This window comes from Rhinoderma darwinii, chromosome 5 (assembly GCF_050947455.1).
Source record: "Rhinoderma darwinii isolate aRhiDar2 chromosome 5, aRhiDar2.hap1, whole genome shotgun sequence".
Taxonomy (NCBI): domain Eukaryota; kingdom Metazoa; phylum Chordata; class Amphibia; order Anura; family Rhinodermatidae; genus Rhinoderma; species Rhinoderma darwinii.
The window spans coordinates 318,083,736-318,098,179 of NC_134691.1; the positions used below are offsets into that span (position 1 = coordinate 318,083,736).

A 14,444-nucleotide genomic window follows, 5' to 3' on the forward strand; every position below is an offset into this window, starting at 1 on the left:
TGTGTTTTAAACAACTTTTTAATTGGTATGGTATGGTAATCGGTACGCTGTATCTTGGCTCAAACCTGAATCGGTCAGGTCAGCGGACTGACGGCAGTGACAGTGGGTCCTGCGTGTCTCTGACATGCAGGATGCACCTGGTATCGATCACATTTAAGTTCATGAACTTAGATGTGATCCATAATAGCAGAATCCTGCAAGGCACGCAGGACCCGCTGTCACTGAAGCCACCAGTCCAGCTGACCTGACGGATTCGGGCTTGAGCCAAGATACAGCGTCTATGTATCCAGGATACGTAGAAGCTGTATCGCAAAAAGTTTAAATTTATTTTTTTTAATTAAAAAAACCTATTAAAAAGTTGTTTAAAATGCAATATTACATTGTTTTGTTTTTTTTTCTTAAAAAAAGTGTGCAAAGGTGTACATAGCCCTAAATGGCTCTTTCAGACGACCAAGTGCCACTCGGGCCGTATTACAGTGGCACCCAATATTTTTCACTGACCCATTCTTTTTTCTACATTGAAAGGTTAATAAATTAATCCCAAAGTTTATCAATTTTGCCTGGATTGCTACTTTAAAAATATCGTGAAGGATGAAATACATGACCACTCATACTTTACTATGTAAAAATTGGGCCAAACAAAATGGAAGTTGTCCCCTGAGGTACACAAATTCATATTTAGGTAGGACCATTTGATTTCTACTAGACCTAAGGCTATAAGCACTAAATATATATTTACAATAAGCCAAACAGGTATCGTAACATTCCATTTAAAAATAAGAAAACCCTGAATAATACAGTATCAAACTACTGAATAGTATAGAGAGGTGAACAAAAGATAAATCAAATCACAATATAAACCACATCAACCCAAAAAATAGTTCTCATACAATAGACGGCTTCTGAAGCCGAGCGAAAAGTTACAGAAACTCTATAAAGAAAATTCTTAGCAGGTATTTTGGTTGCAATATCAATACAATATCTGCAAATTTGCATAAATATTTTGTGTCACAATATATCAAAGTTATTTGCAAATATTATACAATCTGGAATGCTTTAACATGGGACACGACTGTGTACAAGAAACATATACACATATAAGAAAATGAGAGCAGTCTCTTTATAAAATGTACTTTTTGGATGCATTAAATTAGCAGTGCTATTAGGATTAAATATGTCAAGTGATACAGTACGTCCCACTCTCTTTGTTTTTGCTGTTGGCAGCTTGCCCCACCTCTCCCCCACCAATTACTTCTTTAACCATCATTATTTCCCTCCATTGTTATCATGGTAGTCCCATGGACAGATGTCTACCATATTTGACTTTTGCATTGTTTCATTTTGTTTACTGTCAGTATCTTGATCCGATAGTGAAGTCGAAAGATTTTCCCATGGACACACTTCCACTAGTTTGCATTTATCTATGCCATGTTGGTTTGAGGTACTTATCCCTTTATTGACTGATACCGCCAAGGAATGGTCTCCAACCATGGAGCACACCTCAGCACTTTTTGACTTGTCCATCTTTATGACTGGATCCATTTCCCTTCCATGACTTTTATTTTGACCCCCTATGTTGCTTTCATCTTTTTTTGCACTACTTTTTGCGCCCTTCTTTTTTGAAGGACTTGTTGGCATGTCTTTAGAAGGAGAGGCAGGACTTAAAGCTGAGCTGGTAGGAGAATCTTTACTTCTCTTCACACTTAATGCATCCTGTGATTCGAAGTCCCATGGACATACTTCAGCTTGAAAAGCTAAAGTTTGTGGTAGATTATTATTAGCATTATGGTGGCCATCTGGTGATGGTATTACCTCCTCAAAGACGAAGGGATTTTTTTTGCGTTCTTTTTCTTGTGAATTAGCAGTTTGTTTGGTCAACTCTTGGTCCGCTGCTTTCATATCAATGGAATGAGACTTTTTTGCATTTTCATCTTTTCCGACTTGTTCTTGGCTATCCTTTGCGTTTAGGTCAGATTTACCTGGACTCTTCTTTGATTGATGGTGTGCTTGATCTGCTGTCTTAGAACGATTGTGTGATTTGCTCTTAGAACGTGACGTTTGATTTTTTTCAGAGTCCAAAGGTGCAATGGAAACATGCTTCTGGACTTTGTTTTCAGAAGGCACTGTAGTGGGAGTAAGGTCGTACATTTCCCAAGGACATACCTCTTCAATGTCAAATTTATCTTTAAACCCAAGAGCATCCATTGTTTTCTCAGTATCCGCCAATGTCAAACTCATTGCTTGTTGCTTCATTATTCCAGGTTTGTGAACTCTTGGTGTTTCTTCAATGGGGCTTGATGTTCTGTGCAGCTCCAAGTTCTCCTCCTTGTCTGAACAAGGCATACATTTCTGATCTGCATTCTCATTGGAGTCTGCTCTTTGATATTTATCAGAATCCTCTACACTTTTCATTTGTTCACTAAGTCCCAGGCTTTTATCTTTAGAGTTAGCAATAACACTAAGTGACTTTTGTATCACAGACAGACTTGGATGTAAAGGTTTCTTATCCAGGCTTAGGTTATGAGCACTGGCCGACTTGCAAACCAAGGGTACCGATTCAGTAGATCCTACCTCCAGTTCTTCTGTCTCTCTGTACCCTGGTTTGTTCCCATTAACTGAGGTCCGTAGTGCATTTTCACACACATCCGTCTTCTCTGAAGAAATTCCATTGGGTTTGTCATTTGGTCCTCTCAGATGGTCATATGTGCTATGGGACTTCTTCAGTGGGAATGGCCTGTGTTTTAAATCTTCCTTCGACTTTGCATTATGTGTATTTAAGTCCTGGTGATTTTTTTTAGAATTGCTAGTATTTTTTGGATTGCCATGATCTGCACCATCTTTGTCTTCCCGAGAGCACTGCCTGCTGACGGACTCCGGGATCTCCGTTATCCGTCTCATAATTGACCGTCCCAATCCTTTCTTTGAACACCTCTTTTTCTGGAGATGTGGATTATTTGCAATCATCTTTTTTCTTTTGTAAATCTCCAACTGAGTGTATAGTTTCTTCAGCTCATCCTATGGAATGACATTAACAAAATACACTTGTTAGCATAGTATATGCACTTACTTATATATACCTATATACCTATACTCTTCAAATGCAAAAGACAAACTGTTTTAATTCTGTCCTTCATTATTGCTACTTTGTTTAGGTCAGACTAGCTCTCATTTGTACATTTATTAAGTCATGACTACATAATTGAGGTTGCAGGCCTGGATTTGTGGAAAGTCCTCTCCTTATGTCATCACTTTTATTGTGTTGGTATATATATTATATGCATTCCAATGTTCCAATGGCGGAACAAGGTGTTTTGGCACCCTAGGCAGATAAGTGCACACCCACACATTACAAACAATGCGAGCATCCACCAGATCATTCACTGATTGTCTAAATACTACAGGGCAGTTCCTCCGGCTCTCTTAAACAGGAACATTAGGCACATTAACAGTACTACTAATTAAAAGTTAAAGAGTTAAAATTGCACCCTTCGTGTCAGGTGCTTTGTCCCATCAATCTATTATATATATATATAATATTTAATACAATATGTTATTCGATACTTAGAGTCTATGTTAATATGATAACCTACATCCCAAAAAATTACAAAATGTATTTCAAGTTACATTTTATGAAGTTTGTGCATGCAGAGTATGCTATTATTAATTTAGGATTTTCAATACAAAAATACAGGGGTGTATGATAAATAGAGGAAACACAGACAGCTGCTATGGGGTAAAATGGAGGGGGTTCAGTTAATCCCCATACTATTTCCTTATGTTTCGAAAAAGTGTGTGGAGTTTACCCAGGCACTACAATGTTATCCAGCAATGGAATAGGGTACTAGTCTAAAGTTCATTTCTACCTTCCTTTTTACAAAGGATAAGAAGGATTCGGTGACCTGGTTGGAAGGGCATGCTGGCGTGTACCTTATTTTGCTTTGGGACCCATCCTCTGCCCTTAAGGCCCTATTACACCGGCCAATTTTGGCCGATGTAACGAGCGCCGATCAACGAGACAGCTCGTTGATCGGTGTTTCGTTTGCTCCTGTCACAAGGAGCTATGTATGGGGATTAGCGGTCGTTACTCCCATCGCTCGTCCCCATGGAGATGTGCTGCCGACAACGATAATAGTTTAGTTTTTTAAAACTATACGATCAGCAGATGAACAAGCCTTTTCTCATTCATCTGCTTATCGCTGCCCTGTTTACACAAGCCTTATATGAATGCTTGTCTGCCCGATAATTGCCCAGCGTAAAAGGGCCCTTACTCCTCTATAGTTTGACTGTATATCTTTAGTCATTTGACTAGCACAATTAATCTTAGTACAGTAGATAGAAACACAGTACTGTAATTTTTAGCAATATATTTCTTCCTTAGGAAAAATGTGCAAAATTTTGAAGGCACAATAGAAAATTTTGTTTACTAATATTACAAAATATGTTGGAAATGTCATATATTCTGGCAAGTTAATCATAATGAAATTCTTTAGAGCGCTTAATGGGGTTATCCCATTAATCATTTTTATACCAAAAGTCCTGAAATTCTGATGATACCTGATTTAAAGTAATTTGCAGTGTTTCTAGCATTAAAAATACCTTTTTACATAAATTTTTGCTTCAATGTGTCCCCCTTGGGCTGCTGCTAATCTTTGCTGCTGGGAGAAGGGATCTGGACAGAATCAGTCTCCTTTTCCCTCTGGCAGCTGAAAATACTGTATAGCCCCTTCTTACTGCTCCTGCAGAAGGAGACTTCTCAGCAATACTTCCATCCTACTGCAGAGGCTCTGCTCCTCTCCTGACAAGAAGGAAAGAATGCTATTTCTTTTGGCTGCTCTGCAGTAAACAGATGATCACCATGCCAAGAAATGAGTGAATGAGTAAGCGGGTCCACCAGCACTTAGCTCATTAGGTGAACGTGCATTGCTATACACTTTGAACACAAGGTGGCACCATACTATGTAAGAGAATGTCATAACTCTTTACTGGATCATTTATTTTTAGCAGCATGTAAATAGCAAACATTGTTCATTTTTTATGAGTATTTAATGGTGGGACAAAGGCACCGCATGAAGATAACCCCTTTTTAAACAGAAGCTGTCCCAGCGATCAGGTTCTCTAACCCCAGCACTCAATTGTTGTCACCAAGGAAAACCACGTCTAGTTGCTGCAAGGGAAATGTAGCAATTCATGACGACCATAGAAATGAATGCTGACCATGTAAGTTGCGGTGGGTCCATAAGAGCGGGAATCGCTCTTACAGAGCAGTTCTCTATTCTGGCTCATAATGGGGTTCTGTCACATTCATATGCTCTAATAGGGCATATGGAAAGGAGTTTAATGTTTTTTTATAACAATGTATATAACAAGATAATACTCGCATTTTGATGCACATAGAAGGTGTAAAAACGCATTCTAATAATATGATTTCCTCTGTCTCCCAGTGCCATGGGGCCCACTATGCCAGGAAATTTTGGGCCATCCGGCACCACTTTCAATTGTTTCTGTGTTCTCCGGACGCAGATAAAGTTTAATGCAAAAGTGGAGCAGGGAGCCGTCAGCTCCCTACTCCACCACTCACTGGCTGCTAACATTGGTGCAGCCTGGCACGATGCAGTGACATCATTGCACTTCATTGTGCTGAGGCGCCAGCTGATCAGACCTCAAGAGGACTGAAGAGTTAGCTGCTCTATTCGTCGTGGGAAAAGGCCACTATTTATATGTGAGAAGGCACTAAGGGGCACTGTGGGCATCATTAATGTAAGGGAAGCACAAAGGGGGCAACATTTCTATTTAGGGTACTAAAGGGGCATTGTTAATATGTGCGGGTAACTAAGGGGGCATAATTACTGTGTGAGGAGTACTATAGGGACATTATTATTGTAATGGGGCACTAAAGGGGCATAATTTTTATGTGGGGGCAATAAGCAATATCCTTACTGTGTATGGGGCACTAAGGAGGCATATTTAATATGACAAGTATCCTTATAGTGTGCTGGGTACTAAGGGGGCATTGTTACTGTGAGGGGCACTAAGTGGACATCATCACTGTGTGGGTGCACTATTACTGCGTGCCACAAAAGAGGACACTATGAAAGTGTGTATCGAACAAAGGGTCACTATTACTGTGTGGGGGCTCCCGTACTGTGCACTGCACAAAGTAGGAGCACTATTAGAGTGAGGGGCACTATCTATGGCACTAAAATTTTAGTGGACACTATCTGTGTGGCACTAGTTTTGCAGCAGTAGGATACGGTTAAAGATGGTAGCAGAATCAGAAGTTTCTGTAAATGGTGAGGATGTGCTAGAAAAGCGAAGAGATAAAGACATCAGGGCAAGAAGTCCCATGTCATGGTGTGGAGGTATTTTTTGGCCCTTGCATAGTGTATTGATTGGTAAGGGAGTGAATGTATTATCGAGAAGTAAACTATGATATATATATATATATATATATATATATATATATATTATTCATATATATGTGTATATTATTGGGCACATTATTTGGGGGCAGGACTGATGCATTTACGGATACAGGTTCCAGGCACCAAAAAGTCTTAGCTTTTACAAGGAGCTGGTAAATGCTCAATAGGAGAGGGGGCATTCAAAGGCTGGCTATGGGGCCCAGCTTTTTCTAGTTAGGCCCCTGCTCCCTACACTTTAGACCTGTCTTTTGTAGGTACAGTATGCAAGTCCATATATTTTTTAGAAAGATCATAGTGAAATACAATGATTTGAAATAGTATTCCCTAAGCTTAGAACACACATACACAAAAACTGTGATGACAAAACCAGTCTGTGCTCTAGAACAAGCATTTAGTGAATATCTGCAAATAAGTAGCCAACAAGGTTGGCTACAATGTTTGTAAGGAGTGTACACGTGACAAAAAGTGAATTTTCTGCTCACATGAGTATGTCTGACACCACAGCCATTGCAACTAGACCGGCCCTGGTCAATGTCATCAGGTGTCTGAAATGAAGAACCAAACTGACGTTACTCAGGTATTAATGGGAGCAATAAACTATAGAGTGTGTCCATTATTAATAGTGGTTGGATAATATTGACCAACTAAGGAGAATTTTGTTCTATTGGCCTATACTGTTACATATGTCATCTTATAATAAAAGAAAGGTATGTTAAACAAGAATATATAAACTAGTAATTATATAATATTTTTCAAAACTCCACCAATGTAGTATATTTAATTTGGTTTCTTCTTATAAATGTACATCTTAAATAATGTATGTTGCTATTTTAGTTCTACACATCCTTGTGTTCTTATGAATTAATTAAAGACTTTGAACACCTTTATTAGCAATTTTGTTTTATTAAATTAATGTATTTTGTGTATTTAAGCAACTTTCCAAATCCCTTTTATAAAAAAAAAATGTTTTACTTTTTAAGATACAGCATCTATGTATCCTGTATACACAGAAGCTGGATTGTTCTGCCTCAACCAATTCCGTCAGTTCAGCTTTTTTTTTTTTTTAAAAGGCACTGAGCATGTTCAGTTAAATACTATTGTGACTGCAGCGTAGCCAATTAAAACCATTGTGACATCATCACAAAAAAGCATGGCCTGTAAATACTCACACACACTATTGAGACATCATCACAATAGAAAGAAATCTGTAAATACTCACACATTATTGTGACATCACAATAGAGAACAATCATTAAAGGCACACTATTCCGACATCATCACAATAGACAGCGGTCCGTAAATATACACTCACACTATTGTGACATAATTACAACAAAGTACAGCCTATCATCACAAAAGAGCATAGCCAAAAAAAATAAACATCTATTTTAACATTATGACAATCGAACACAGCCTATAAATGCACAAATGCACATGCTATTGAGATAGCAGCACAGTGGAGCGCAGCAATAAGGGTAAGGCCACATCGTGTATCAATTGACACGCCCCCCCCCCCCCCATGCAGCTCACCGGGATTCTGTTTGGCATAGTTGTCAAATTGCTTGTTAATGGCCCGAGTGTTGTTGTGGTAAAACGGCAGTTTATCTACAAAATCGTGTGGACAAAAAGGGTGTATTCATTACTGGCCACACAATTTTGCAGATAAGCAGCAATTGTACCTGCAATAACGCACAGCCATTAACTAGCAATTTGAGAACCGTGCCGAACAGGGTGACGGTGCGGCTGTCAGCAATTACCCTAAAAGTAAAAACAAACTAGTGTTACACCATCACAATTAGGCAAAGGCAAGGGAAAAAAAGGAACAAGCTATACACATACAGTATTGTAACATCATGACAACCGAATGCTGCCTATACACACATAAATACTATTGTGACTTAATAATAACGGAGCTCAGCCTATAAACACACACACTTGTTACTTTATCAAAATAAAGGACAGGCTGAAAATGCACACACATACACTATTATGACATTACAATACAGTGCAGCCCATAAATACACATTATTGTAACATCACAATAGAATGCAGCTAAAAAAACAAAACAATATTGTTTAATTATCAAAATAATGTATAGCCTATAAAATTCCCTATACACTATTGTGACTTGAAAACAATAGAGCACATACTTTAAAGATACATGAACACTAACACATACTATTGGGATATCATCTCAACAGAACCCAGCCTATAAATACACACATGCTATTACAACTTTATCCCCATAGAGATTAGGTACTCAACTTGTGGTACTTATATTGCAGGGGTATACAACATGTATCTGGGGGGTACACACACTCTTCTACTGCTGTACTGTTATTAGGTACGGCACATGGTTTGATTATAGCCTTGGGGATACTTTGATGTAATTTATTTGAGAAAGGGAAACTTGGCTTAGAAACATTGAAAAACACTGCCATAGTGGATAACCGAACGGCAAATACACATAAAATAAATACAAACGCAACGTATTAATATATCTTTCCTTCTCTACTAGATTAACTTCAGAACTAATGCTATATGTACAGGTTCTTTTGTGAATATGCTTAAAATACAAATCATGGGCCTTATTTATCAAAACTGTTTGTCCGAAAAATGGCCATTTTTGCGCTTAGTAACCAATCAGAGTTCAGCTTTTATTTCTTAAACTGCTCTGGAATGAAAGCTACAATATGATTGTTTACTATGTGTAACAAGGCAGTTTTTATGTTTTATATTTATATTCATTATACAATATGCATTACCTATCCCCTACCTTTACAAGCCTTCCAATTCCTGCTACAAAGAACCAACATAACACATTGCTTAATGTTGAGGATGGCCTGTGCGATGCTTGGTTTACATCCATTATAGCTTTTTTTATGAATAAAACGCTTTTAGGGTTGTCCCATCAGGATAGTCTCTGCTCATATGCTATAATCGCGCATATGGTTGTCGTCATTTTGCCACATGTGATCGCTACTGCGATGCGCCCCTGGCGGGCTGGTCAGATGACATAGTTTTATCCCATGTGACTGCCAATCACAGGCTGCAGCATTAACACTGGACAAAACAACATTAGCTCAACAGGGATGCATTGCAGTAGCGGTCACATGGGATAAAACAACTTCATCCAAGGAGACTGCCAAGGACGCGTCGCAGCAGCGGTCGCTTAGGACAAAACGACACCATCTCAGGAGGCTGGCAGGGACGCATACCCAGTGAAAATGTTTTTTTTTTAATCTTCTATTCTCCCCTTTTTATTTTTCGAATCAGTAACATAGCGGCCAACAACCGACTTGTTGCCAATTTGCGTGCAGCGAGCCACAAAAGTATCGTATTTTGCTGAATCCAAACCTTTTGGGGAATTTAGATCAAATTTGATTTGTTTAGAATGGAGCCGCTTGTTTCTAATCACAAATGATTCAGTGTCTTTTATATTATTCTTTTTTTGCTTGGGGACTAATCTGTAAAAGTAAATGATCTAAGATTATACCCTTATATCTTCAGGATCCAAACTGTGTTCACTCCAAGCAGAGGTGATACTGCTGTTTAGGTAAGATCCAGATCTTCCCATGTCTAGCTCATCTTCATAGGCTTCAGCAGCTATGTCATCCCTTGGGTTATTATGTGAGCGCGAAAACTAAAATAAATAATGCAACATAATAGAAAAAAGTAATTAAAAATTTTAATACACATATAACTTAAAGGGGTTTTCCAGCCAATAAAAATTGATGGCCTGTCCTCAGGATAGGCTATCAATAGGTGATGTGTCGGGGTCAGCTGTTTTTAAGGGGCCGCAGCGCTCGTCAGAGCACTGCTTCACCTTCATTTCTACTTGCTCACTGTGAATATTCGACATGAATTTAGTGGCGATTCACAGGTATTGCAGCCTTTTCTCCCATTCACTTCAATGGGAGAAAAGGCTGCAAAACCTGAGAGTCGCCGCTAAATGCGTGTTGGAGATAGGCCATCAATTTTTATTCACTGGACCGGGACCCAGCACCTTTAAGCCGCTCTAGCTGCCTCCAAGCACCAGACGTACATGGCGGAAGTAGTTGGCTCTGTCCACTGAATAGCGGCCAAGCTGCATTTTGGCAGCACGGCCGCTATGCTATGTACGGTGCCAACTGCTTTCGGCTCCGTACATCGCATAATGGGCCATAACATCGGGTGCCCGGAGGCAGCAGGAGCGGCTTAACGGTGCGGGGTCCGGGTGTCAGACATGCACCGATGATATACTGATGACCTATCCGGTGGATAGGTCATCAGTTGTTCAGTAGTGGACAACCCTTTAAAGAGTAACTGTAGAGTCCAAAAACTTTTAATATGTCATAGAGATATATCAGAAGTTTTGTTCGGTGGGGGTCCAGGTGCTGAGACCCCCACCGTTGCTGAAACGAAGGTGCAGAAGCCCTCATCAGCACCCTGCACCTTCGGCTGTGATCAGGGCTTCGTATCAAACTAAAGATGGCTTGCATAGACGTTACAGCCGTTCACAGCTCACCGCTTCGGAACCTTAATTTCAGCGGGAGGGGGGATTCAGCACTCAGACCCCCATCGATCAAAACCTCTGATATGTCTCTAGTTTTTTTTTTAAACTAGTTCCTCTATAAGGGTACAATCAGCAACATCTTTAAGACATAAATTAAATGTCTACAAAAAAAAAGGTACACTTTTGGGATGTTTATTCCAAAACATTGTAATACTTTAAAGACCATTTAGGTCTGACGACAATCAGTTTGTCCCTAACTGGAAAAAAGTAAATGACCACCATACTTTGTAAAAGCTGTGGAAGCAGAACATACTATTTAATACTATTTCAGAATGATGAACAATCAGGTAATAATTACCTTGGGTATTAGCAACAGTCCCACAGTTACGGTCACAGTCAGATGAGTGTGAACAAAAAATAGTATCAACATCCAGTCTGGCTGAAGTTTTGTTGCAAACACAAACCTGTAATAAGAACAAATTTAAGAATAAAGAGACTCTAGTAAATTGAAGATATTCTGTGAACAATGGTCAGCAGTATAGTAAAGGTTATGTCCTCCAGTTTTTAGTTTACATATAGATAAAATCTATATTAAAAAGTAAAATTAAATAAAAAGTGATCAAAAAGGTAAGCCTTCACATAGTGCCCGCCACTCAATTGACGAAAAAATAAAAAAAGTTATGGGTCTCAGAATATTGTGACACAAAACAATTTTTTTTTTTTTAACAATTCGTTTTTTGTTTGTAAAACTACTAAAACATAAAAAAATATATAAATTTGGTATCACCGTAATCGTATGTATTGACCTGCAGAGTAAAGTTAACATTTCATTTTTACTGCTCAGAGAACGCCGTAAAAATTAAAAACCTAAACAAACAATGGGAGAATCACTGTTTTTTATTCATATTCCACATTACAAATAATTTTTTTCTAGTTTCCCAGTGCATTATATGGTACAATAATAGGTACTGTAAAAAGAAAAAACAACAACTCGTCCGGCAAAAGGGTAGCCCTTATACAGCTATATCAACAGAAAAAGAGAAAAGTTTTTGCTTTGTGGTGAAGGAAAAAGCGAAAATGAAAAACTGAAAAATGACTGCGGCGGTAAGGGGCTACAGGGACTGTGCGGGATAATAAAAACGAGGCTGTTTTCTCTCAAAAACAACGCCACACCTGTCCACAGGTTGTGTGTGGCAATGCAGCTCTGTCCTATTAACTTTAATGGAATTGTGCTGCAATACCAGACAAACCATGGACAGGTATCGCACAGTCATTGGAAGAAAGCAACAATTTTTTCATAATCCTGTACAACCCTTCTAAGAAATTAAAGGGATTATGTGGGGACCAAAAATGATTAGCAGTAGACTTCTTTAGTCACATGACGAAGAGTCCTGTCGTCATCAAAGAAGACTGTGCAACTAGACTTCCGGTCCCCCGCCAGCGCTACAAAAAACTATTGAAATCTTATAATCAGTGCGACAGGGGACCGGAATGTATATTAGCGAGTTTACTCACATACTGCAGTGACTACACTGCTAATAATTTTCGGTCTCAACATAACCTCTTTTTAAGACCAAAATAAACGGTATATATGACAGACCAAGGCCCTGTTCACACAAGTCATATCTGTTGTGGATCTTAGGCGCAGATGCCTATGAATGGCGTTTAGAAAAGCCCATTCACAGGCAGTGGAAAGAAAACCATGCACAGATTTGAGAGCATGTTCATACGTGCAGATTTTACTGCGGATGGGTTCTGCTGCAGACTTGTAGGTATCCAGAATAAGGGTACTTTATGTACAAAAACAAAATGTATCGTTACCGGGGAGGTCAACAAGAGCAGCTATTTGTTAGTCAATTGAAAAGTAAAAAGATTTTAGTTCTGTTATTTCATACTGAATAGTGCAAGACAAATCTGCTCTTCTACAAAATGAGATTTACAGTTACTTGCCTAATGGTGTGGAATATTGTAGAGATAATGAGCTCATTGTGAACCGCTACAGCCATATAGCGAGGCTCGTGGAATGCAGATGGGACTGTTCGCACTGCATAACACAGGTAAACACCCCAAAGGAGGAATACAAATTCACCTAAAGAAGATAAAAAGAACAAGACAGTGTTAAAATGTCTGTTCATCAGTTATATAAAGTTCCCATGTGCAAGTAGTTTGATGGTATATCAATACAACCAGTACTACGGTAAGCATGGCAGCGAAAGCTCCAACATTTAATATAGATATTGCGGCAAATTAATACCATGCACTTATCCTTGCATTTCCAATCTGTGTAGGAGCTCATATATGATCCTTGTCCACATGCACATGGCTCTACTACACATTGGCTTAACTTGAAGTTCCTAGACCCCAATGCAAAATCTGCAACAGGGCCCCCACTTACCATTTGCCATTTATAATACTGGTGTCTCCTATGCCAGGTCCCAGGTCAGTAGTACAGCATCCACAGGCGAATGTACCTCCAATATGACTTCGATTCATACAAAGTCATGCAGATCTGTCGTGTTGGATTCTGATGCCATAATCGGATGGCATATTACTGTGGTATTCTCCCCTAGAAGCATTGGCTTATAGCCTGTATGTAGTACTACTGATAGTTAATAGCCTAAAATTGTAATCAAAGTTTGTACTTAAAGGAAGAAACAATATTCCAGCATTGAAAATGGACGATGGCCAATTTCGATTTTTTTTTTTTTGTAGTTGTACAGAAATATTGTATGTTTTTATATAACTAATACAAATCTAAAGGAGACATCACCATTGAGTGATGGAATATTGTTTCTTCATTCAACTTCACTATGCCACACACAGCATAACATACCTCTATCAACGATATTATTCCTTACACGTGTAAAAAAGCCATTTTATTCTTCAATGCACTGTATGCAAATTAACTTGCAAGTGTCCGTCGAATCGGGAATTGTCCTGCATCCTAAGCTCTAACCCCTTCTCTCTGTATTTGACTGACGGTACTGGATGGAACGGTGGTTGATGTTGAAGACCAAAAGAGCCATCAGCCAACTGCAGAGATGGAGGGATGGGGTGGAGTTAGAGCTCAGGATGCAGGACAATTCTTGGTTCGGCAGAAACGTACAAGCTAATTTCCACGAACAAACTATTTTTTTTACAGTTATACAAGGACTAAGATGGTCAACATAGGTACTGTATGTTTCCACTGCTTTCTACTATACTTAACGGTGTCAGTGGTTTTGGGGGGGGTCTGCTGACAGATTCCCTTGTCAAGTGTTAGTGTCCAAATAATGGTGCCTGCACATAGTGCACTAAGCAGTGTTGAGAGTAGTGCTAACCATTCGAGTCCACACAGTAAAATTCATACAGTCGTGTCCATATATTTTTATAAAATGTCATAATTTAAATAAAGGCAAAAGATACTCATCCCCCACTAATGTACTTTCCTTGTGGCAGCCTCCAGTTTTTACTGCTGAAAGACAGCGGAAATCATGTGAGATTTGTCTGGTCTACGAAAATCTGGCACCATATCTGTAGACACCATA

At 39.0% G+C, this 14,444-nt stretch overlaps 1 protein-coding gene across 2 annotated transcripts in view; it reads right to left on the reverse strand.

Moving 5' to 3' along the window:
- Nucleotides 1-386: 386 nt before the first annotated feature.
- Nucleotides 387-14,444, reverse strand: part of GPR158 (G protein-coupled receptor 158) — a 195,534-nt gene continuing 181,476 nt past the window's right edge. For both annotated transcript variants that reach the window (XM_075827531.1, XM_075827530.1), the window contains 4 exons: nt 12,868-13,006; nt 11,276-11,381; nt 9,919-10,065; nt 387-3,015 (listed from right to left, as the gene is read on the reverse strand). In XM_075827531.1, the coding sequence (XP_075683646.1) occupies nt 1,267-3,015; nt 9,919-10,065; nt 11,276-11,381; nt 12,868-13,006 (2,141 nt within the window). In that variant the 3' untranslated portion in view covers nt 387-1,266. The remainder of the gene's footprint in view (nt 3,016-9,918; nt 10,066-11,275; nt 11,382-12,867; nt 13,007-14,444) is intronic.